This window comes from Pezoporus wallicus, unplaced genomic scaffold (assembly GCF_028554395.1).
Source record: "Pezoporus wallicus isolate ANWC-B61680 ecotype Strahan unplaced genomic scaffold, APGP_CSIRO_Pwel_v1 contig_5767, whole genome shotgun sequence".
Lineage (NCBI taxonomy): Eukaryota > Metazoa > Chordata > Aves > Psittaciformes > Psittacidae > Pezoporus > Pezoporus wallicus.
The window spans coordinates 4,777,363-4,803,741 of NW_026640599.1; the positions used below are offsets into that span (position 1 = coordinate 4,777,363).

General features: G+C 38.0%; 1 protein-coding gene across 4 annotated transcripts; it reads left to right on the forward strand.

Moving 5' to 3' along the window:
• The first annotated feature begins 3,100 nt into the window (after nucleotides 1-3,100).
• On the forward strand, nucleotides 3,101-26,071 carry PRPS2 (phosphoribosyl pyrophosphate synthetase 2). 4 transcript variants are annotated; one of them, XM_057419695.1, is made up of 8 exons: nucleotides 3,101-3,262; nucleotides 12,999-13,182; nucleotides 15,878-15,898; nucleotides 19,549-19,647; nucleotides 20,124-20,248; nucleotides 22,937-23,110; nucleotides 24,167-24,326; nucleotides 25,370-26,071. In XM_057419695.1, the coding sequence occupies exons 1-8, from the start codon at nucleotides 3,141-3,143 to the stop codon at nucleotides 25,460-25,462; spliced, it is 978 nt and encodes a 325-aa protein (XP_057275678.1). In that variant the 5' UTR covers nucleotides 3,101-3,140; the 3' UTR covers nucleotides 25,463-26,071. The 4 variants fall into 4 exon arrangements, with proteins under 4 accessions (XP_057275678.1, XP_057275679.1, XP_057275675.1 ...); XM_057419692.1 differs by lacking the exon at nucleotides 3,101-3,262 and adding an exon at nucleotides 12,042-12,100; XM_057419696.1 differs by lacking the exon at nucleotides 15,878-15,898.
• The last annotated feature ends 308 nt before the right edge of the window (nucleotides 26,072-26,379 follow it).

The following is a 26,379-nucleotide window of genomic DNA, read 5'->3' on the forward strand; positions in this document are numbered from 1 at the left end:
TCTTTTATTTTAAATCTCAGATCTTTCATGACAAACTCTTTTGAGGACAGAGCCCTGATTTGCTAACATTTGACAAATATTGTGACTGAGGACAGAAATTGGTCAATGGATTCATCTGCAAATTATGTCTGTTAAAGGAAGGAATGAAATTGCTTGATGTTTTAGATTGTATTTCCAGAGACGCAACACGGATTTTGTCCGTTCTTTTAAAAGGATGATTTTTTTTTCCCCTCGCCAACAGATAGTTAGCTCCCCGTGACAGTATTTTGTAATTTGGAAAAAAAAAAAAAAAAGAGTGGTCAGAAGTCTTTGTGATACAAAAACTACAAAAGCCCTGGGTTACGTTGGGTGACTTTTTTTCAGGGTGCAACAATTTTTAGTACGGGAACTGTAAGGAGAATCAAGGAGTGAGCTATATTGTAAGGTCTGCAAAACTGTTCACTGCAATGAAATCGCAATGGGCAAAAAAGTTTCAGGTGTATGTAAATCAGAGTCTCTTGATAGTCCAATTTCTGCTTCTGAAATTTTAAAGTCTCTTATTTTTCCTTTGCTCTCATACCTTTGCTGGAAGGGCTTTCTGTTGCAGGAGCAGAATTACGGATGCTTTCCCAGGTCCAGCTGACTAGTAATTATTGCGGTCTTTGTCCTGGCTAAACTGACCAATGCTTACTGACATCTAGTTACCACGAAACAGCATTTCCTTGTTGTTTGCTGATTATTACATCCTACATCAGGCAAGACCATTTCTACCCACAATGTGATGATAAAAGGAAGAGAGCAATTTCCTGTTTGAAATTTTACTTTCTGCTGTTCGGCAGACAGTTCCCTTATCGTTCACATTTAATCAAAAGAGAAAGAGGTGAAACAGCAAATTTTTTTTTTTTTTCTCTAGAAAAGAGAGAAGCTTCAAGTGGTGCTGACACAAACTCTTGAATTCTGGTCCACTACCTTAGTCTATCACAACCAAATGAAAGACAATTGTACGCTGCATGTCAGTCAGCACTATTTCTTTTGTACGTCAGCCCCCACAACTGCTTTAAATGACTGCAGTTTCTATATAGTAGCTACAGGATAAACACTAATTTGCTATTGGGCATGAAAGTTTTAGTGAGCTGAAAAGAACTGTCTGGGTATCCTGCTAAGCCAGCAAATAGAGGAACATATACTACACTGCATGGGAGGGCAAGAGTTTTAACTGAGAAAAAAAAAAGACTGGGTCGAGATATTCCCCAAGTGAGTGACCTAATTCACTGCAGGGTTCACTGCTGCCAAACATATATAAAGGAAACTCTTGGCAGCACATATTGGTTTATTGTTTTCTGCAGACCATTTTAAAAGTTGTGGTATTGTTTTGAGCCTACAGTGAAATATGGTTTTCCTTTATTACATTATTTTGAAGCTAAATTACCCTTTCTGTCTAGCAGTGCTTTTAGCTGAGGTCATATCAGCAAGTTTTCTTTTCCACAGATTTGAACCCTGCAGTCTTAATGGAAGCTGAGATCTCTTGTCGCAGAAGCTAAAGATTTTACACTAACCCATATTAAAAATTACAACAAAATCAGGACAGGTTGCAAAACTCAGAGTTGTAAGCAACTGAACAAAATGTAGCCTACAAAATTAGTGGTTGAAGAAGATCTATGAACTGCAAGAAACACAGGCTCGACTTACAGATGCTATTACAAGTCTACAGTGCTCACAGTTAAACCCATTTCTTTTTCATTGCTTAAGGAGAAAACACAAAGAAGGAAAAAGTGTGATTGGGCCATAAACCAGTTCTCATGTGCTGAGGTACTGACACTGTATCAAACACTGGAATAGATTCTGAAATTATTCTATGGTGAGTCACAATACTTATTGTTCCTATTCTTGTGCATAAACTGTGTCCCCTCTTTATACTGTCTCCGCAAGGATGCGGTACTTGGCAAGAAGAGTCTGTGATCTGTAGAAATATCAGAACGGGAATGCAAGCAAACAAAACTGTTAACCCCCAGCTTCCCAACTCAAACCACTTAGTACTCAGCTGTTGATTAAAACATTCAGTTTGGGACATACACTCGTTTTTTCTGGATTTATTATATTTTTCTAGGAGAAAGTTCCTTACAGGAATGAACCTCTACTGGAAGAATTTCTTTCCAGAAATTACGTTTCATTGAAAATCCAGTATTCAGCTGAAAAATTAATTTGATAGGGTTTTTTGAACAGCTCTAAAACTTCCTGTAGGGGTGAACTATGCAACACTAGTCATGAATTATCCCACTGGTAGAATGTTATTAAACATATGTCCAAGAACTTGCTCTTGGATGCAAAGGTTTGCTTAAGGCAGGAAAACTGAGGTGGTGCTGGAGTCACTTACTCCATTCAATTTATCTATTGTTATACTTACGAGCTAAAGTAACTCTAGCTGAGAGCTACGGACTTTTTGTCTTGGTCGGTTTTTCTGACAGTAGCTTGCACGTGAGCCTATTTCTAAGCAACAATCAAGAAAAACAAACGTGCTAATGGAAAACCTACGGTGTATATATAGAATCGGCTGCAGGTTATTTAAGGACAGGTCTGGCAGCAAAAACTAGTTAGATACCTACCTAAGTAAACATACACCTAGCTGTAGCTGTAATTGGCGATTGCTTTCTGAGGTGACAGTGTCATCTGAACCATACATACGCCACTGCACAGGTAGCCAAAGCCTTCCTAACACCTTCCGTCCGTCCGTCCGTCCGTCCGTCCCTTTCTCGAAATACAAAAGTGAAGCGAAGGCAGACACCTCTGCCTAAGGTGTGCGACCTAACCCTGTTAAAGAGGCAGGACAGCAGCTAGCTGCCCGGGAAGGAGCACGGACTGTGCCTGGGTAAGGGGCCTTGAAGAAAGAAGAGGAGGAAGAGGAGGCCGGCTTTGCCCAGCTGAGCACCGCCGGCCCGTCCCCCTTAACGCCAGCGGTCAGCCACCGACCAACAGCCGCCGCTACCTGTGCCCCACGGCGCCCCCGGCTGGCACCGCCCTCCCGGATCCGCCCGCCCCGCCCCGCTCCGCTGCAGTGGCGGGGTAGGGGAGGGCCCGCGGCGCCGGTTATTTGGCTCCGCACCGGGACCTCTTCGTCCTCTTTCTCGTCCCCACCGCAGGCTCACCCGCTCTCGCCTTCCACCATGCCGAACATCGTGCTGTTCAGCGGCAGCTCCCACCACGACCTGTCCCAGCGGGTGGCGGACCGGCTCGGGCTGGAGCTGGGCAAGGTGGTCACCAAGAAGTTCAGCAACCAGGAGACCAGGTGCGTGAGGACGGGAGCGGCGGGGATCGGGCCCATTTCCCCAGCCGCCACCCCGTCACCTGCTGCTGCGGCCGACCCGGTGCACAAGCCTATGGGTTGGCCCTCGCCAGGTGCGGCCGCAGGGGTCCGGTGTGGTTAGGTGAGGCCTGTCCGGTCCTGGCTGACCCGTTCTCCGTCCCGCTGTAGGCAGAAGGGACCTGCGGAGCGCAGCTACTGCACCGGAGCTATTGCCGCTCGCCTGGGCTCCCTCTGGGAGCTGCTGGGCTGGGGAGAGGCAGCCCGGCCCATGCCAGGTGAAGAGCATCCTCCTGTGGGGTGAGGACGGTATGTGCTGCAGGCAGCCCGTCTGCAGCGTGAGCTTCAGCCTGCTGTTTGCAGATAGCTAGTTAAACGCTGATCGGCTTTATCTCCATAAATATAAAACCATCTTGAGTTTATGAATTACTGTATGTTATGCCACTTCCTAAGTAGGCTTGTATGCAAGTGGGTATAAGAGCAGGATGGTGATGACTAGACACTTGAGAAAGAGCCTGGGTCAAATCACCCTTCAGGATTTGTTCAACTGGTCTTTACATTGTATCAGCGTGGTGGAGCAGCTGCAGCTCTGGTATGTTTCACCTCCTTAGTCCAAGACTGTTGGTCCTGTATGAGGATAATGGAGTTGTTACTATGGCTTTGGCAGACCCCTGAAAGTGCAGGTGTATTGGGTTTCTGGCCAGTCAGATGCAGGAAGTGACTCTTACTACACTAAAAACCCTCTGTGAAGCCATAAGGACAGCTTGCTCAGACTCTCGGAGAATGTGTTTGTCAGTGCTTTTTCTACCAGTATTGCCATTCTTCATTAGTTTGTCATCATGGCTTTCTGACCCACCTATTTCATTTACTCATTTTTAATGAAGAATTTTAAAGTGAGGTGACAGCTGTATGCTCATCCCATGAACTGGTAAGACACTGCAGCTGCTTTTCTGTAAAGGTGATTGAGACTAAGCTGCCAGTTGATTCTGAAACACAAGTTCCCAACTGTAAGTAGCTGGCTAGTCTCTGAGGTTATCATATGTTGATCTTTATCTGTTCTTGTTCTGAATCTCCCAGACAAACATGTTTTCATTGTTCCCTTTGAAAGATTAACATGGTGTATTCTAAAATTGCTCTCAGAAAGCTTGTCCTTCCATTCTGTCTACGTGTTTGCATTCTCAGTTTAATTGCTCTTGTTCTGGTTATGCTCACTGGCATTACTATAAACCCTCTTCCATTGGTGTTTATGCAACCTAATGTTTGCACACTCTAACTCTTCTATTCATTCCTGATTGAATGTTTAAATCTTCTTTCAAGCCTTTCCAGCCCCATACTCACTTTATTGCTCTTTGATCTCTTTTCTGCATGGTAAAACTTAACTTGTGTATTTGGTTGCATGACTTCCTTGCTAATTTATGTCTAATTTTTTTCTGCATTTGTTCTCCAGAGACATTCAGTTCTGCTGTTTGCTGTTTTAAGCAGAGTTTAATTGATTTAGATTTTATCCAAGGTAGACATTTATCTCCAAAGTTTACATATTCATGAGTCAAGTTAATTAAATTCTATGCTTCAGGGTACAATAATCTCTAGTCTGTCATTGCACCTATTTTTCTAGGTGTGCAATACTGACCTCTGCCATTAAACAAATAGGTAGTGGTGACTGCAAGGTGTCAGTGGTTTGGCTAATCTAGTAATGCCAATTTATTTTTTTCAGGCAAGTAGGGATGTAGTATGGTATAGATATGAGGAACATATCTAATCTAAACATTATTTCTGGTTGCTTCTGTTGCAATGCTGACATTGTCTTTTTTTTCTAATTTTTTTTTTTCCTTAACATAAAATGCCTTAACACTTTAAATCATTAAGTGTTTGGGTTTGTTTTCTTTTTTTTTACAACTTCACACTTTTGCATTCTGAAATGAAGCTCTTGTTTCCCATTCAGCAAGTGTAGTTGTACCCACTATATATATATATAATGTTTCAAGTGGGTAATCTTTTCAATATCCTTAGCAATTATTTCAGAGTGTTGGCCTTCCAGTTTTGTGGACTGATGTTTTTAATTGGGGGGAAAAAAAAGGCAATAGTAATAAGGGAATTCATCAACAGTGTATTTGAAATTATACTACAGCTACAGTTGGTAAGATGTTTATGCTGAAGCATCTGGATTTTTCAGTCTGTAGGGCAAAGTTTTGTTGTGCATGTATGTAAGCCAAAATCTATTTCTTGCTATATAATCCAGTCTTTTATTTCTTTCCCCTCCTTTTTTTTCATGTTTAAATTTATAAACAAATGTACTGACATTATGAAATACATTTGCAGTATTGCAGAATACTAGAACCTGATAGTTAAAGTTCTCAGAGAACCTCAAACCTTCCCAATGGCACTCGGTCAAACCCCTTTGCAAACAGATAAGCCTGGGCCTGAGGGTCAACAAACTCTTGCCTTGTCAGATCTGTTCAGTTAGCAAGTTGCAAAGAAGATTCACCTTTCGTTAAAAATTCAGCTTTGCTGTTTGCTTCATTCTCTTAAATGTAAATTATGTGCAAATGGATAAATCTGTGCAGCCTCAGGCTAAATCCTTGTCAGAGTTCTGTCTGGAAACCATTCACTTGAGAACTGCAGGTAGCCTGGCTTGCAGAACAGAGGTGGGGGAAGAGTTGTTAAGTGTTTTGCATTATATTTGAACTCAAATGGGCTTAAGGACTCAGTCCTGATACTTAGCAGACATGTGTTTGAGGAACTGAAGCTGTGTACCCTGAGGTTAGACAGGGATAGCACCACCACTGACAAGCACTGTAGCTAAATGGACAGATATATTCCCAACTCCAGAACATGTAAAATGGGAAAGACTTGTCTTTTTAATTTATACTGAGACTAGCATATCCAGCAATATCCTGGTTCTCTCCTGATTTAGGCATTCCGTATTCTCACAGGTCTGTAACAGAGAAGTGCAATCTCTATGCTAGAAAAAGTGAGGAAAATTGCTGGGAGACACAACTGCTGCCCCATTTTATTTTTTTTTTACCTCTTCCATCTAGACTGTATTGAAATGCTTTCGTTCAACTGACTGTCAAAGTCAAGCAACCTTAACTAAAGCAGTGAGAGAGCCCCTCAATAATATCTGGTTGTGGAAGATAACTGTTTGGTATTCAAAGCTTGTGTGTCAATTAAGTGCCAGCCAGTGTAATGGTAGGGTGGCACCACCTTTTCACTTATCTGGTAAAATGGCAGGGCTGCTGCAGTGGGGGCTCAATCAGTTTATCTTCTTCAAAACCCACAAGCAACCGTCATTGGCAGTTTGGCCGGCTGGAGGAAGAGGAAAGGAATGGAAGTCCTTAAACAGGCATGTAGAAGGCTGTTGTGGCCTCAGCGTCATGGAGCTCTGTTTGACAGACATGTAACAGAAGCATATAAACGCTGTGAAGTTTTTCACAGAATTATATCAAAATAATTTGAGATTTTATTTTATTTTATGCACAATTAATCCCAGTGCAGGCATTTTGACAAGCCAGCTGATATAAAAAAATGTCATTGAATGTAGATGTCTAATTAAGAAAAGTTTTCTTGCAATATATGGTATACTTGCTTCTTTAAAGACTATTTATTTTATCTCTTCTTGAAACACTTGTTATTTTCAAAATGGAGAAACTGGAGTCATAGATGGTATCCTCTTACACACATGGTACTCCTACCCATTCTTGTGAGCTTCTTGTCAGTCACTGGCTGAAGTGAGTCTTTGCAGATTTTCTTGACAGAGCCATGAAGAAGGGAATTAAAGCCCTGCCTGGCACGTGTGAATTTGGATGCTGCCTACCAGCAGCTGCTGAGGATGAGTTGTTTCAGGAACATTGACTTAAGTGTACCCCATTCAGCTTTTAGAGGAAAATATGGGTTGACTACAAAGGGACACTGTCTGCTGTATGGGAACTGCTGTGTTGTTGGTATGAGGGCCATTTGTTTGTAAATAAATAAAACTGGTTTCTTGGACTGAAATTTAATCTTGGAAGATAGGAAAAAATGTCTGATGAAATCTTACAGGGATGGACATGAGCCTATATTTCACACAAAGTTGGGTAATGAAAACGGTTTTTTCTATGGAATAAATACTTGGGGGGGGGGGGGGGGGAGGACGGCAACAAACCTGGAAACATTGGTATCAGTGCTGTATATCAGTGATGCGCAGTTTGGCACCTGGCTGTAACATTTCTCTCCTATCTCCCTGTCATCATACTCCAACATTTCTACTGCAGTTGCCTTGAAAGAGACATGACCTCACTATGTATCCTGTACCCTGGCTCCTTTGGGTTCAGCTGCTGTAAGTGCCATAAGCTGTATTACCCTCACTTGAGTATATGGTTATGGTGTTGGCAGACCTCTAATTGTGGAGTAAGCAAAGCTCAGTTCATAAACTGGTGTTAAGTCAGCTGAAGACAGTAGGAGTTAGGGACATTTTGGGTGTGAAGTGTCTCCATACCACCCACCCACTAAGTGACTCACAGCCAGGGTTGTTGTGCTCTTGCCCTGTCGCAGTAGAAGCAGCTGTTTCCCTCAGTCACTGCTTGCTGACACTGTCATGAGCAACGGGAGGCTGGGGAAACAGATGTTACCAGCTTGCTTGAGTAAGATAAAAATTGCTTCTGGATTGCATGCACTTTGTTTATGTAGGGAATTGAAGATGCAGCAAATATGACCATTTATCACATTGTTTGTAGCTCTCAATCAGAAAAGGCCCAAAAATACTTCAAAGCTGGTTTGAGACCTTCACTTTGTTGACCTGTGCACTTTTTTATCTTTAAGTAAATGCTAAATGCTTGAAATGTAAAAACAAAAAATGACCCATGTGGGTAATGCTGACATGTCCCATGTATCCTTAGCTGCACGGTTTGGTACTCAGCCTTTGAAGACTGTGTATGCCTTCAGACTTGGTAGACCTTTGCTTCATAATTCTGGAGGGTTCCTTTCAGACTGCATGTAGCTCAACCCAGAGGTGTTTGAGTGAAGGTGTTTTCCTATTGTGGTGGCAAGCTGTGTGCCAGTGTGGAGGGTAAAGCAGCATTTCCCATCTTGCAGTGCTTGCCATGCCAGTGCCCACCATTAGAATGGGGCAGTTGTCAATGGAGATCTAAATGGGTGGTGGTCTTGGAAGTATTAAAATGAAACTGTGAGGAGATGATGGGTGCTGGGAGTTTCGGGATTCCTGTAGACTTAAAACCAGTTCCGGCATTTTCGTTTGTGGTTTTTGGCTTTCCTGGTACCCACTTTATTATATATATTTATTTGCCCACTAAGTTGGAGGTCTTGTGGTAAAAGACTTTACTCTGCAAAATGCATTCCCGAAGGTAAGGGGTCAAGCACATACCATTGCTTAGTGCTTTCCATTGGCTGGGTTTCAGTTAATTGCAAATTCAGCATGTGGGTTTTTTTATCACTTTTGAGATATTGATACTTTTTGCACACTGTATAAGGACTCTTGACTTTAAATTCTGGCCTCTTCTCTCATTATTAAAAGTGCCTGAAGTACACATCTACTTTATTGGCACCTAAATTGCTTGTGAAATCTTACTTTTTGTAAACCATGGCTAGAAGCTTAATCTGTTGCAATTACTTTAAGAGGTACCTAGAGCTTTTTTAAATGCATGATTTGAACAGGATTGTGTTTATGGAATTACATTATTCATCATTTTAGTCTGGCTCTGCACACTTATTCCCCTGCTTCCCCACAACCGGTTTTTTGTTTTTAAAATTCCCATTGCTGTAAGCAATGTACACTCTGTTGGGAGTGTACTATAAATCTGGCTTAGAAGGAGCTCAGCCTGCTGTTACTTCTGATTTTGAATTTTTCTTAATGGATGCTTCAGCTCCTGAGATATGTTTGTAACATGAGTGGGCTTTGAGCCTTATCCTTAGTTTCATGGCAGTTAATCTAACCAAGTTTCTACTTGTTAAATTGAACTCTCAAATTAGCCTTTGCAAGATGAAGGCAGACACCAACACTGAATCTTGGTTTTCATCATGTCCTGTCTTGTGTGTATCTTTCCTAGCTAGAGCCTTGTACTTGTGGATTCCAAGCAACTGGCCCAAATAAAATTAATTACTTCTTTGGGCTATTGGTTTCTGTAATTTTTACTTTAAAGCACAGCTGTGTGGTGTCAGGGCTTTAAATGTGCGGGTTCTGTTTACTCTTCTTGAATGAGAAGTTTATTTAAACTCAGTGTTACCAAATAGCTGAATTTGATTAAATTGCATAAAACAAACGGAGCTTGTAATCTTGAAGCACGAGCTTGTTCTTCTTGTCCTTCCTTTGCGTCCTCACTATGTGAAATTGTTTAAATAACCCCCTCAAACAGCTAATTTGGCCATGATATTGATGTTCCAAATGGAATTTAGTAGTAATGTTAATAACTGTCAAACAGTTGGACTGCTGCTAGGTTAGTGTGCTCTAATAGTTATTTGAGGCACAATACTTCAGATAACTGATAAGCGTAGTTTATAGTCCTTCACTGGTTGTCTGTTTATAGCTGAATGTATGCAGACAAAAAAGGGGGGACAAAAAAGCTCCAAACCCAAACTACCCTTTCCCAAAACAAAACAAACAGCAACCCAACAACAACAACAAAACATCCAGAAAAGTCCCAATGTGCTTAGTATGGGCTATGTGATGGAATACTTGCAACACAATGACTTGTTATCTTTTACTGTGTAGCTTGATGAAGGTAAAATAAGCAGCTCTGTGTCATTGGTTGAGTCTACATAATACCTTTCAGTACCAATCTTTGAGAAGGCTGACAATTAGAGATACTGATCTGTTGCACAGCTGTCTCCAGTTGACTGGGAGAAGAACTTTTTGCAATAATTGCATTACGCCATTCTCTGGCACCTTTTAGCTGGGTTATTCCTCAGTGCTATGCAAGTATTAATTTAAGAGTAATTTATTCTGCACATGACTTCTGTGTGCTAGAAAAGGCATTTATATATACATATATATATATATACACATTCACAATTCTGTGTGCCAAATAAGTATGTCATTCTGGCCTGAAATGCATAACCAAATTTTTTTCAAAGCATCAAGAGAGAAAGTAAAAGCATTTCCATTTTCAAAGTTCTTTACAAAATGAAAAAGTTACTGCTAGCCCAAGGTCATTGAAAAGATAGTAGTTAATGGCAATGGAGGAAGCATCCTTTCAGGTGCATTGTATTAACCAGATCTATATTTATCTCAAAGTATATTCCCTGACCTTCTAAATACCTGGTATTTCTTAGCAGCATGCTTAGAAATGACTGGGTTTCTAAAGGAGCAAAACAACTCTGAGTGTTATAATTTAGTGTTCTTTGTGTGTATAACAATCAGTAAGATCATGTATTTTTGTCATTCAGCAAAATTTTCCTGTTACATGTGTCTATGAAAATAATAGTTAGGTTGGTTTCTTTTCCTCTAAATACTAAGATCTTGTTCTGCCCTTCTTTTTCACTCCAGTAATAGTCTTCCCTGAAAATGAATTTGGGTTTTTTTTCTTAGTCTTTTTCTATTTTCTCTTCTTTGTAATGGATTCTAAGTTAATTTCCAGAACTGGAGAGTAACTTCACAGTCTTGGGTTGAGAGAGGTGTCATGGAGCTTTTGCATCTGGTGGTGGTCTTCTTTGTACCTATTCCTAAGGCGTGGTATGTGACAACACTTGTTATTAAGCTGGTCTGAGTCAAGTGACAATTATTATTTTTTCAGAGCCCTCATAGTGATAACCTTGAATCTGTAATGATGATCGAGGCTGTCTCCATAAGCTAGTGGGTAGATGCTTTACTTGAAGCTGGATTTGTGTGATCAGAAACAATGTCAGGTTTCTCTATTTATTTGTTTATCTGGCTTTGTCTATTCTTCTGAGAAGTGGACCTCTGATATTCCAATACCAGACCTGGTTTTGGTAGGCTTTCTAATTAAGCCTCACCAGTATATTCCAATCATGGAATATACTTCATGTCTTGCTGAACTTACGTTACATTGACCAAAATTTTTTCAGCTTCACTAAGGAAAACAAATGAAGAATATATTTTGATTGAAATGGTTTTCTCTGAACAGCCCTATTCTGTTGATCAAAAAATTGAACAGAGAAGTAACAGTTCTATAACCAAAAAAATTGTCTTTGCCAAGATGGAAACCTCCAAAAGGTTTCCTGGATTACCATCTCTGTCCTTCCTGGCATTTGCTAGATTGTTTGCTTTATTTTGGCCTTAATAAAACCTGCTAGTAGCATTGTTAGGCAAAAAATGGGTTTAATTAAGGACAAAAAATAGGATCTTTTTATGGCTTCTTTGGAAGTGCAGAGGAGTCAAATAAGGGGGATGGGAGCATGGACTCAACTATCTTGAAGGTAATATATCAGATGTTTGCATATCATTAAGATGTTTTTAAGCAGTAAATTCCTTTCTGTTTTCTGTCTTAGTGTTTTTGAAAGTTAATGAGTCTTACACAGCACCCTGAAAGCTGGTAAACAAAAGTTGTTCAGATTGTGTTTGACTAGAACAGGCCTCAGCACTGAAGGACTGTGAATAATCAGAGAAATTACTCTATTCACATCTGGGCTGTTTGGATAGTTTCCAGCTAGAAGCTTTTGCTTATTTGCGTCTTGGGTAAAGATGCAACCTTTTAAATAAGGGCCCAAGGTATTTTAGCGTTTAATTATGAAGACTGTCTTAGTAGAGCATGGGTTTGAAAGGTCTGATTGTCTCATTACCTGGGGAGTCTCTATGTTTCTTGTACATTGTGCATGGATTCAGGGAAAAATGAAGATTAGTCTGCTGGGTTTGTGTAACTTCTGGAGTAACAGGTATGAAAATTCAGTGTGGTTCAACTGTTGATTTATCTTGCTTGGGTCTAGAATTTAAAAAGAATCCATATTCAACAGATTTATTTTAATTTTCCTGTTTATTTATAATGTCTATTTTTTTTTATTTCTGTGGTGAAAGCAGTGAACTGTGCCAGAATTTGCCTTGAAGTCTGTAGAACAAAGTAACTCTTAGATACTATCATAAGGAACCGCAGTATGCAAGCACAGTTACAGCAAATAGAACAACTGATGCAACGTAACAATTGAGGCATGGTGAGCTGTTGATAAGGAGACCTCTTTGTTTTTCTCTATTTTTTTTATTATTTTTTAAAAAGTAATTTACTTGGACATCATGGTATACATTTTAACTAGACTTCTGGTTTTGAGGTGTAGTTATACTTCTCTGTTGTAAAATGCAGTAGTTTCTTGAATTTAGTAACAATTATAATAGAAAAATAATTGCCCTTTTTAAGGAGAAGTTTTGATGCAGGTAGCACTTAATACTCCAAAGCTGGACCTGTTTCTGTACTTTCTAGGTTATTCTTTAAATGGCCATCTTGGGAGATGGCAAGCAGACAGAACATACAGACGGAACAAATGGCAATATCAAATTTAATAAAAATGTGAGCTGCATCAGTACTATAGCCATAAATTACATGTCGGTTGGTGCAGACCTTATGAAGGCCATATTTAGGCTGAAGTAAATTTTAGACTGGCTTACATTGAAATAAACATTATATCAAGGAGAGAGTTATCCAAATTGCGGAGAAAAAAAAAGTTACGCTAAATGGGGATAAACCTGTAGAAGTTTATTAAAATAAAACTTTTTTTTTCCTGTTCTTTAATAATGTTTTTCCAGTATTTCAAGTGTTTAAATGGTCATCTCCTGCTCTTTCAGTGTAGAGATTGGTGAAAGTGTGAGAGGAGAAGATGTGTATATCATCCAGAGTGGCTGTGGAGAAATAAATGACAACTTAATGGAACTGCTTATCATGATCAATGCTTGCAAGATTGCATCATCCTCCAGAGTGACAGCTGTAATTCCATGTTTTCCATATGCCAGGCAAGATAAGAAAGATAAGGTAGGCAAGAACTGTGTCATTTTGGAATGCTTTTTTTCAGCTTGTTCACTTGAAATTTTTTTTTGAGATGAAACCTATTTTCATAAATATTTAAGTGATTTGAAAGATTTACTTGGCTTTTTCATCCTTTTTTTGGTAAAATGTTAAATTATTTCATATATAGGTGAATGAACTGAGACAAATTAATTTTTTTTTTTGCTTGTGTTTTGATAATTGATATGGCTTCAGTTTGAAAAAGTAGTTACATCCTATGTGTGGGATGTTGCAGGGTACTTTGCTAGCAAAACTCACCTTACATAATTGCTTTTCTTGCTTTTCCTAGTTTGTTTTGGGGCTTTTTTTAACCTCTATATATGAAAAGAGCACACCCTTTTAAACATTTTAATTGCATGGAATGAAATCCTTAATTTGAAGTGCTATTATAATTATCTAGATGGGGTTTATGCTATGTGGTTAAACAGAAAGCCAAATGGAACAAACTGATTAAATCTGCAATGCATAATAGTACTTAATAAAAACTTTTTGCTGCAAGGCAGATAAAAAAAAAATTTTAATAATTTTTATTGATGCAGACCAGAAGTTGTATGTAAACGCCATAAATATCCATCTGATCTTAGTGCCTTTTTCCTGAATTTGGTCTGCCAGAACTGATGACTAGACCAGTTCAGCTAAGTTGGTAACACGGTAACAAACTCTGTGGCAAGCTAGTTTGGTTTTTAAAAAATAAGGAACTAAACATTTTTATCTCTATCTATATATACCTAGATATATATATGTACACAGAGAAAACTTGTAATATGTTATGTGAATGTTCTTTTGCCTAATCTCGCTTGAAAATACTTAAAAGAATAAAAGTGAATTTGGCATTAAAGATAGGATTGCAGTGGTTTTTCTTTTTGGAAGATTACATCTCTCCTATACTTCCTGTAAATAGCCCCCTCCTTTTCACTTTGGACACCAAGCAAAGCATTCTGAAAGCTTTCTCTTGTTCTTTATACTGTTTTCTATAAATACATAACAGTACTGAAAAGTAATGCAGGTGTTAAAAATAACTGCAGATATTACAATACATATAGTGCTCAGCTGGTGATGTCTGACAACAAAACTAAAGAGAAAAGTTACTTTCTGATATACTCATTCTTTAAGTGCAGGCTCTCTAATACCATACTAATATTATCAAGATTTCCTCTCTATACTTCCAAAAGCAGAATTCAGGAGTTAGACAGTAGCTCCCTGTTCTTTGCTTACATCTTTGAGAACTTCATTTTTGCTGTGTTTTGTATTTAATAATGCTCTCCCTTGATCAGGAGAGCTGAAATACTGCTTTTTATCAGAAGAGCTTGAAAAGGAAGAAATAAACCTTTTGTTGAAAGGGAAGGAGAACACATCACCATACTTTGATTTCCAAATTAATATTAGAAGATTCTGCTGGCCTATCCTATATAAGTTCTTGGTGTGGGAAAAAGCTGATTATGTTCCAAGATTTCCATGTACCTAGGTTATGCCTTATCAACGTTACCCCAAATCCATGTGGCAAACTTCCAAGAGACACTTAAAACCCACAGTGTTATAGCCAAGCATGCCACCCAGGAGCATTTTGTCTTTTGGAAATGCCATCGGAAGATGGATAGCTGATGAAAGTGATTTTTTTGATTAACAGAACTTGAACATTGTACCAGACGCTTCTCTGGGTGTCATTGTGTTCTCCTGCAATTCTAGGCATGGCATTTCTTTTTTCTTTCTTTTTTTTTTTTTCTTTTTCTTTTTCTTTTTTTTTTTTAAACCTCTGTTTTGCAATTGAAAAAATGTTTACCATCTTTGGAAATTAACCTTGGTAGTTGACCTCCATGTTGCAAAATAAGCTATAATATAGCTGTCAACATTGGGCAGCTTATTGACAGGGAGATCTTTCCTCCTGCTCGCTGTTGGGATTGCATCACATCATTTGGTCTTTGACCCATGTTGAGTGCAAAAGTTGTGTGCTGCCTGAAATATCAGTGAAGTGCCAGCCATTTTCTTGCTATGGTTGTGCACAGTTTTTCTTCCCTCAGGTGAAAGATATTGCTGTAGTCTGCTTGACTATGAAATGAAGCAGTATAATCTTCATTAAACTGGTTGCAGTTTTCTGCTTTGAATTTAAGTTGTTGAGTTTAATCCACAAAGATCTAAATAGACTGAGTGCTTGCTGCTTGAAATAACCCTTTATTATGCATCGCTCTGTTGCAGCTATGATTGCTGAGAACAATGAAAAAGCTCTTTGTTTATCTAAGGAAAGGGCCTTGCAGTAAAAAATCATGTTCTGCACAAAACCTGTGTAATCTACTCTGGAAATTTCAGCATTAAACCTGAACTAACGTTAAATGAGAAACAGAGGTTAAAAACAAAAAAAAAAATAAAAAAAAAGCTTACTGAAAATCATAGAAAAGTTGGTAAATTACTGTGGATGCAATCAAGTACAGCTGTAAACTGGAATACTTCTGAGACCCAAGCTAGCCAATTTAACAATAGCTCAGCTGTATCTGTGCTTTGGCCATAGCTGCATTTATGCATCCTCTAATTATGCTAACCTTCCAAGCCATGGGCAGGACACACCTATGTAGGATGCTGCAGAGATGCCTTTGACTTAGTTAGAAGTAGAGTGACAGGCGAGTTTGGTGTTCTACAGCTCATGTAACTTTGTTTTTTTGATTTGTAGAAGGGGTCCGTGGAGCGTTGGGTAGGTATCTTTTTTTTTTTTTTTAATCTAACACTATGTATTTCCATTAATATGGCCTTAAAACGGTGAAACTTACTATTTACATTATGTATAACTAGGAACATTTTTGGTTTCACTTCCTGATTTCAGCTGTGTTTCACCTAGGCCATGACAGTAATCCTGTGGAATAATTTGCTATTGGAAGACTCTTGGCTTCTAGTTAAAAAATTATCTGGGCATTCAAGATAATGGCTGTCAACTTCTGAAGCACCAAAGTATATCTCATTTTTTAAACAATAAATTTTGGCGGTACATTAGTGAACATTCAGTATCCGTACACTTCACAACTGGCTTTCCTGGAAGTGAAAGTTCCAGTTATAAATCTTTGGGGTTCCTGGATTATTTTTTTTTATTATTTTTTTAAATTTTTTGGTTGGTTGGTTTTTGGGGTCTGGTTGTTGTGGTTTTTTTTTTTTTTTTTTTCCTTCAGGATAGATGTGATTCATTTTGAGCAAGACAATTTAATAAGATGTTTAAAGACAAGAGAGCTTTAATCTTGATGAACAATTTTTACTTTCAGCTATATGTCCTTTGCATGGTTACTCTTGTGAGGTTTTTCATATTAGCTTTGTCAATTCTCCCCCGCCCCTGGTAATTATAAGAATCACAAATAAATTTCTAATGCATCACTAAGGGAGAAATCATTTATATAACTTGTTAAACTTAAGTGGGGAATTTCCTTAGAAACCAAAAACTGATTTTATTTTTTACAATTTAGCTTCCGTACATAATGTAATGTTGTGTTTCACACTAATTATTCTGAAACTAATCTTAACTTGTGACAAAGAATGGAACAATGAAATCTGTGTATCTCTGTGTCCTTCCCTCTTTGATCAGAAGCAAACTTTACAAACTCAAAATCTTGAGTTCTTATATACCTTTGTCATCTAAGTTTGAGTAACAAGGCTAGGTTATCTGAGGTTCCCATGAATATAGTGCCTTTGATTTTAAAATAATCTACAATTTGGTCATACTGTAGGACAAAATTTATTTTCTAAGCAAGCAATCAAATCTGAAATCCTTTTGAACATGTGTGTTTTGTTTTTTTTTTAATGCACAATTTTGTGTGAAAGAAACTGTCAGATAGCTGCAAACTTCATTTGTCTTAATCTCCTATTAGCCCATTCTTGAGAAACAGGTGTTGGTGTCTGGCTATCTTTCCTTTCAAGACCCTCTGTCCACCAACACGTAGGCAATCTGTGACGTGTGCATATCTGCTAAAACCAGTTACCTAGTGGTAAAACCTTCAAGTTCTTCCTTCTGGGAAGGCAGCCTGCAAGGCCAGCAACTGAAAGAAGTACCAACTGGTAATGTATTCATTAGTATTTGATGGAGGAAAGTATTTTGTTTTGGGTTTTTTGTTGGTTTTTTTTTTTTGCATTCATGATTCTCATGATATTGATGCTTGAGACAAACTAAGCGGTATTCGCATTGAAAAGAAATAGAAAAAAAAATAGAAGCAAAATTCAGTGTGCTGAATGGAGAGGAAATGGCAAACTACATTCTGGGAAGAAGGTAATCCGCCTTTAGCAGCAAGCCTGACCTAGTTGCTTGTTTCTACTGGAGAGGGTGGTTCTGGTTTGCCATCCTCTTTTCCATTTGAGCTGTCTCATCTGGCTGCTGTGGGTTCAGAGAAGTCCCAGTGGTAGTGGTAGAAGTATATAGCCTTGGAAGAAGGTATGGGGAAAGCAGGGGAGCCAACCTGTAGTTTCAGCATCACCAGATGGTCCAGTTTAGCTCTGACATCAAAACAGATCTTTGCAAAAAGCTAGTAAGAGAACACTGATAGAATCAAAAAAGCAGAAACTAAATTTTTGTTTTATTAGATGTTGCCAATAATTTGAGAAGATTTTAAAGCCCAGCTTAAAAATGTCCATTTGTACTGCTAAGACGAGCTCAAGTGATCAAGAATGAGTGGTGTGAACCAAATATTTACTACTAATAATAGAAATATCCAGAAAGCTTTGGCCAACCTGGACCTTACAGAACTGAATTTAAATGAGGGGCAGCATAGTCTTTAGTAACTGGAAAACAGTCCAGGCTGAAGATAGCAAGCTCTTACATAAGCTATATGCATCTGAATTGCAGACATCTAGAGAAGTGCTAGTTGTTGCTTATCTTCTGTGCATCTTAAACAGACCAGATGATGGTGATGTTCTATGAAATACAAACCCTAAAAAGGATGGGTTTCAAAGTGAAGAATTTCTGTCCTGATGGTGATAAACTTGATCCAGCCATAAGAAAGACTACAACATCTCACTTGATTTTCTGAAAGTATGCTGGCAATCTGCAGGTTGAAATGGAAATGCTGAGTTTCCACCTAAAATAACAAAAGTTTTGAGGAAAATAGTGGCTCTGATACGACACAGGGAGAAAAGCATGCAGGTTAAATTGGCAGTAGTTCAGCTTATTTTAGGTTATGCGCTCGAGCATCAGTGGAAGGACAGCAGAGATACTCTGTAATTGTGTGTATGGAGTGGAGGCTAAATGAGACTATTTGATAAAGAGATGTAGCAGGAGAGAATACTATGGCAGCAGAAAACTAAGTCTGGCAACATGATGGAACCTCTGAACTGCAGTTCTGCTTTCATGCTAATGTTATTGCCTGCTATTAGCCTTATTTAAAGATCAGCAAGAAGAGAACAGGAGGTTTTGTTTAGTACTTCTGTTAGAGAAAACTGTTAAACATAGGGACACACAGCTGGTTTTAGAGCTTAAAAGAACAAATCTGAGAAAGCTTTATAGTTGCTAAAAAAAAGTGAAATATCTTCCAGTCACGATTTTCCATTTTCTTTTTCTTTTTTTTTTTTAATGCTGCTCTTTGTTCTGCATCCTTGTCACTTCTAAAAAAGCTCTTACCATTGGCATTAACATTGCTAAATATATTTTTGTTGGTGTTCTGCTTTTCTGTTTTGTTTAGTTTGTTGGGTTTTGTTTGGTTTGGTTTACTTGGTTCTTATGGGTTTTTTTTCATCCCCTTGCCCCCTGTCCCTTTTGGGAATTCTAGACTCATAATTGCATCCAACAGTTAAACCTGAATTAGCAAAAAAAAGAATAAATAAATAGGCTGGGGTAGAAGACCCCTGCCAACATGGGTCTGTTACAAGTTTTACTATATCCTGAAGAAATGCTTGATTATCTTTTAAAGCACTGTTTTCAAAAGTTGGGTTCACTCTGCCTTCAATCTTTGGGTTTGGAAATGGTTTTAAGCAGTTATAGTTTTTCAAGAATTAGGTGTTAATGTAGGGTAGTAACTTGGAGAAATGGAGATTATCCAACTTTCTGCTATAGGAAAGCTACCTGAAAGTTTTAAATAGAAGAAATTGGAAGCTAATATCTCCAATTTATCTGCTTGTCAGTCTAATTACTAAAAAGCATTTTTAGGCAGACAGTGCAAGCTGATTTAGATATTCTTAAATGTTCTAGTGAGTTTTGAAACCCTGGTAGCAAAATTAGCTGTTGACAGACTAGTTCAGCTAAAGTTCTGGAGCTCTCCATATCTAGATTCCAAATATTCTAAAGGAGAAAATCAGTAAAAGTAGCTAAATTTCTGGCTCCTTGCATCTAGTTGAAATAAGTTTAAATTTAAACATTTTTGCTTTATTTCCCAGAGTCGTGCTCCAATCTCTGCAAAACTTGTTGCTAACATGCTGTCAGTTGCAGGGGCTGATCACATCATCACCATGGACTTGCACGCTTCTCAGATCCAGGTACCTATCAGTTCTTCATAACTGTGGCTAGGGGCTCTACTGAATTAGTGTGTGAAAGGTTAATGTAGGAGATTCCATTTTTGCTGTTCAAGTAATGCTGACTTGCCCATATTGAAATACTGCTGTGCCTGTCAAGCTGTTTAAATTTATGGAAGTTAATTACTCACTGAATTTTTTGAGAGTTTTTCATAACTTGAACTTGGCTACCTTCAGGCAGTTATCTTTTTTGATTTTTATGTCATTTGAGAACAGCTGCTCTTTATTTCATTACTGTTGGTTGAAATTTTTAGAGGCCTTAATATTTGTCTAACTTCTGCTGCATTTGATAGTAATATAGTGCAGAATTAGACCAATATGAAATACTAATTAAAGCTCTCCTATAAATGAAAGGCAAAGGCTTGATTCTTTCCCTGTATCTTTATTCCAGATAAGACATAAACATATATTCATTAAATTCTCTCTCTTTTTTTGATTAGGGTTTCTTTGACATTCCAGTAGATAACCTGTATGCAGAACCTGCAGTGCTGCAATGGATTAAAGAGAACATTTTGGAGTGGAGAAATTGTATCATAGTTTCACCTGATGCAGGTGGTGCAAAAAGGTACTATACAAGCCTAAAAATATTAGTTTCCCAGATAGCTAGTGGTTAATGAAGTAGTTTGTCTTCATTCTTCTATCAGCTATGCAAGATAGATGATACATCACTGATTAATCCAAACTGCATTGTAAAAGTAACAAAGCTAGTTCTTCCAATGTTGTGTTCATGCTTGAAAACATCCAGGAGCTTTCTATACTCTAAAGAAAATCTTTTTCTCTTTCCCTGGCTATGGCCTCATTAGCTGAATCCCTCCACAGGAGGGAAGAGATTTTTCCTGCTGCTTGCTTCTTTAGTCCAGTTGCTGCACCTCTTCCTGCTTCGCTCTGGAATTGCCTAAGCTTCTCTTCTCTGTCAAAGCATATGGCCTATCCCCACTGTACCTGCTGGCATTTAGGTAAGAGCTTGCTTGAGTCATGTTCCTTTTTTTTTTTTCTTTATTACTGCATTCCAGCTGCGTAAACCTATTGACCTCAAGTTGTGCACTATGAATACTAGAAAAAGGAAGTGAAGTTTTGACTGGCAAAAGGTGAAAGTAAAAAGGGTAATTCGTTGGTGTGTTTTTCCATTCACAGCATGCATTTCTCATTTAGCAGACTCTCTTTTATTTGGTAATCTAATGAGTATAAACTAATGGAGAACCAGGCTGGCTGGTGAGGTGATGAAGCATGCCACTAAGGCAAAATGGTTATTCTCAAGTTTTAGTGGTCACACTCCTTCTACAAGCAAAAGACAAATGAAGTAAGAATCCTGTAACCCCATAGTAGTTTAGGTGTTTGGATGTAGCATGGGGAAAAATGTGGAACACTCCCATAATTTGATTTTTAGTTCAAGTCTTTTGGTTTGTTGTGAGTGTTCATAGAATTACAGAATACTTTGGGTTGGAAGGGGCCTTCAAGTGTCATCTAGTCCAACCCCCCTGCAATGAGCAGGGGCATCTTCAACTAGATGAGGTTGCCCAGAAACACATCGAGCCTGGCCTTGAATGTCTCCAGGGATGATGCATCCACCTCCTCTCTGGGCAACCTTTTTACCACCCTCATTGTGAAAAAAATTTCTTCCTCACATCCAGCTTGAATCTCCCTTCTTTTAGTTTAAAATCATTTCCCCTCATCCTATTGTATCAGGCCCTGCTAAAAAGTGTCTCCCCAGTTCATGTTACAATAATTCATAGGAAGTAGGACTGCTTAGAGTTCCATAGCTCTTCCTGTTTAGATTAATCAAGTTAAGGATGTGAAGAATAGAAACCATAGAAAACATTCTAAAATCCATATAGCTCAGCCAATTAAATTTCTTTGTTCATTCCTATCTGGATACTGTAGTTTTCGGGGTTTTTTTTTTGTTTGTTTGGGATTTTGTTGGGTTGTCTTGTTGGTTTTGTTGTTGGCTTTTGTTTTGTTTTGTTTATTTAACTAAATGCAGCCTTTGCTTAGAATTCAAATGGGAAGATAACATTTGTTTCCTCTAACAAATATTTGTATATTACCGGTTTGATAATAAGACACTATTTTTTGAGGACCACTTTCACTGTATTTAACATAGTCTGTCTTTAGTACCTTTCTGTTGTAATGCAACCAAGCAGTTTTGAAGTGGGAAAAGATGTTGCTTTCAATAAATTCACAACTGCTTCTTCACTTCCATTAATGCAATGTAAGCAAAATGGTTTGGCCTTTCCATGTAAAACATGCAGATCTTCAAAATATTTGGGTTAATGAAAAGTGAATAAAATGTGAATAAAGTTTGTCTTAAAATTTAAATCTGTAAAGATTAAAGAAACTTTAAAAAATGTTCTTTCGGTAATTTAAAATATCTGAGTTTTGGTTTTTTTTTTTTACCATTTGCTTGTTTTTCTAGCTTATTAAATTTTGTGACTGAAATAAGGGATGCAAATTCTGTTAATTTCACTGAGGTCTTGCTATGAAATTGCACAATTATTCAGAAAAAATGCCAAACTTGGGGCTTTTGTTTATCACTCAGTTGTTGAAATACTGTAACAGCACCTTTGTATTTAAGTAGTAAGGAAGTAAAACTATTCTCTATTAGCTGTGTATGTTAATAACCTTGTTGATAACGTTCTAAGCATCTTTTAAAAAGACAGCCTACAAGGTTGCACCAACACAGAAAATGCACAGTATTGTTTACCCCTGTGTCTTCGTACCCACCAGCTCTGGTATATTAAAAAACCTGAAAAAAGCGGTCAGAAGTTTGCAACAAATTGTTTGTTATTGGAAGTTTGTCTGGCCACCAGAGGTCACCCTGAATAGTTTTAACAGATCTTTGTCAAGCAGATGTCTGCTGAAGGAATTACTAATGAAGTAAGGTAGTGGATTACTATCAAGTACTGCTAAAAGGAATATTAATCACTATTAAATTCTTTGGCTTTTTTCCCCTTTGGTTTGTTTTCACATTTTTTTGCAATGGTATTTTCAGTTAGCAAATGCTGCAGTGCATACTGGTGTAGGTTTAAAATTGAGGCTGCTTCTACTTCAAGTGTCTGTCACTAGGTATTGCAGCAGTTTAATAAAACCTTGTGTGTAGCTGAAATGTGTTCAAATCCAGGCACTTAGCTTTTGCTGCAGTAATTTCTAAGCCAGAAAGCATAAAAACTGTGGCTTATGACAAATGCACGCTATGGCTCTGCTTTTTCTTTTAAAATAATCTTCTAAATATGCTGTATTTCATTCTGTAATTTAGGGTTACTTCAATTGCTGACAGACTGAATGTGGAATTTGCTCTCATTCATAAGGAAAGAAAAAAGGCAAATGAAGTGGACAGAATGGTCTTGGTTGGTGATGTGAAAGACCGAGTAGCAATTCTTGTTGATGATATGGCTGACACCTGTGGCACAATATGCCATGCAGCAGACAAGTAAGTGTCGTTATGAACTGGCCCACTGTCCTGCTACACTGTAACTTGCAGATAGCTGATGAATGAGGTTGCTGTGGCCTGAATGCTTACAACCCAACCTGATGTTTATAGCGTGAAGTAATTGTGATCCTGGAGTCTATAGGTTGTAGTCCTGTGGTCAAGTAGTGTCCCCCTTTAGAATGTGGAATTGAGAATATATGTACAGAAATATAGTATCTGTGTTTAGAAAGAGGACAGAATAAAGAACGAGTCATTTAACTTGGCACACACCTTGTCACAGTGCATCCTCCTTGTAGGTTGCAGCTACTAAACCTATTGCTGAGAACAAGCAGAAAACTTTGATTCTGTTGAGTCATTCAAAATGAAATTATGTTTCTGTGGTTTTGTCATGGATATTTTTTGTGTGTTTTGGGTTGTATGGGTTCTGTTCGGGTTCTGTATTTTTTTTTCCCCTATCTTACTGTGCTTATGCTGTGATCTTATAAAATACCACTCGTTGAGACTGATTCATCCACAAGGTGTTCTGGTTCTTGGATTTAGACTTATTTTTTCCTCCTGTGCTGCATTTCACTGTTTGGATGAACAGCATGTTTTCCCACAACCCTGCAGTAAGCTAGGCTTTTAATTATTAACATTTCTTCTTCCTCTAACTCTTCCCAAGCAGAAGCATTTGAATTGCAAATGAAAACAAAGGTGGACAATAAGGCAGGCACAACAGACTTGTGAATACTGCCATAAAACCTATTTTATTTTTGCCTGATTAAGATAGAAAACTTGTCCCAGTATTCAGTTGTATCTTGTGTTAATACGTACAGCATTTTAGATTAGTATCACTACTCTGGAAAGAGCTGTTTAATTAGCAGGGGGGGTTTGTGAGCCTTATATGAGTGGAAAGTTTTAAATTCTCTGAATTAATTTGTAGATATTTGTATATTGCTGTAGTTTCCAGGAGGAATTTGTGTGTAAAATGTATTTTGCGGAGATTTGTATCTGGCTTCATCTGTAGTCATGTATGTAAACAGACGTGACAGCATATTTTCCCGTTGTGTTCTACAGGTTGGTATCTGCTGGAGCTACTAAAGTTTATGCCATTCTTACACATGGCATCTTTTCTGGTCCTGCTATTTCTCGGATTAATAATGCATCATTTGAGGCTGTTGTGGTAACTAACACAATCCCCCAAGAAGAGAAAATGAAACACTGCCCAAAAATTCAGGTACCCTAGTGTTTGTCATCTGTTTAAACTCTGGATTTGTGTTTTACTGTTCACTGATGCTAGGATTTGTACCCCAAGAGCAAAATAATATTCTAAAAGACATTGTTTGCAGAACATCGTGCTAAAATATGCCTATGAACTGTTTTAACGGGATTTAGGTGGTGCAATAGAATATTGAAAATATTTGGTATTTGTAGCTAATAGAGTATGTGTATCTGTGAAAGACTGGCAAATGTAAAACTGGGGTTTTAGTTTGTTCAGGTTTTTTGTTTTGTTTTTTTTTTTAATCAATATTAATCATACAATATTTGTATGTAGGAGCTCAAGTTAACCACGTTATTGTGGATGCCACAGAAACCTTCAATTTATTACTTTTTTTTTTTAAATACACTGAAGAAAATGCCAAGATAACAAAAATGTGTTTCTTTTCAAAAACCAAATGAAAGTACAAAGTTCACTTAAGTTAGTAGGTTTTGCACATGGTTGTTCTGGGAAGTCATGTGTCCCCTTTGGAGTTTTTCTGTACTACAGAGTGGAGGAAAACATAAAAGATTGGGTTTTGTGGGTTCTGGTTTTTGTTTGGAGGTGGTTTTTTGGGTGGTTTGTGTTGTGGTTTTGTGGGGTTTTTTTTGTTTTTTTTTCAGGCAACACTGAATTAATGTGTTTGTTTTTTTTTTTTAATGTTAAGATTCATTTGGTATTTATTGAAACCAGAAAAGGTATACTTCCTTTAAACTGTATTTGTGTCCAGTGGACACTGCCATCTGATGGCTGGAATATTTTTTTTGACTGCATGCCCTGCCCCAGAAGTTGCAGCAGTATCCCTGTGCAGCAGTCTTATTCAATGCTTCCTTACTCGATTTTTGAGTTTCTGTTAATGCAGTTCTGACGTACTTGTTACGTATTTAATGCTTTAATGTTTATTTAATTCCTAGAAGAGGGAAAAGAGTGCAATGATCAATTGTTTGTTCATATGCTTCTAAATGGTATAGTTTATTGCTCTTGGCATGCTATAAAAGTTATCATCTTCATTTTTCTTTCAGTTTATTGACATTTCCATGATCCTGGCTGAGGCAATTCGAAGAACACATAATGGTGAATCTGTGTCTTATCTGTTCAGTCATGTCCCCTTGTAACTGTAGGAGGTTACACTGCATTGTTGCAAAGGTCCCTTCAGCTGGCACTGTTTTTAACAATGCATCTCAACCACAAGAAATTAGTATCTTTGTACAATTCCAGAGCTTTTAGGTTTAATTATTTTATTTGTCTTGTAATTACCATTTGTTCTTTGTAAATGGGCAATAAATCTCAGTCACGCAGAAACATCATGAATTCCCTTGAGAGTCTGGAAGTCGCATGTAAGTTTTTTGTGTCTACCCTTGCTTTCTGCTGAGCTGCTGCTTCCATTTTTCTAGGTAGAACTCTACAAACTGTTCGTAAGACTTGATGAGATGTATGCATATAAGATCATGTTCTGTGTTAAGCTAAATGCTGCAGGCTTGGGTGTCTTGTATCTATTCATCTGTCAAACAAACAGCTGTTGGGTTTTGCTACATTTAACTACCATGAATAGCATTTTGTAAGCCCTAACAGAATGTAAACTTCATGTTAATTTTAAGGAGCTGTTGACACATCCCTAGTATTAACTGTTTCATATGCTTCAAGTTCTTGTTTTCCACAAGATGTATGTAGCTGCTGTTTTCTTTTGTAAAGCTCTCTTTACATTAAATTGTTTGCTTAACACCTATTCTGTGAAGTTACTGTCTTCAGTTTAAGATTAATGTGATAAGGTATTCCCAGGATGATCCATTTCATGTGTTTCAATAATAAGAACCAATCTTCAATCATCAACAATTTGGTTTAAATTTTGCTTTTTTCCTTTAATTTTTGACACTACTTGATTGATCATACAAATCATTAAATAGCAGTTTTCCTAGTAATATTGTAAAGCTTCACTACGCAAAGTCCAAACAGCAAATTTACAGTCTTCTTCCTACATAGGAAGAGTTTGTGCATATTAAGATTGTGTTCCTGCACCTAGATCATGGGAAAA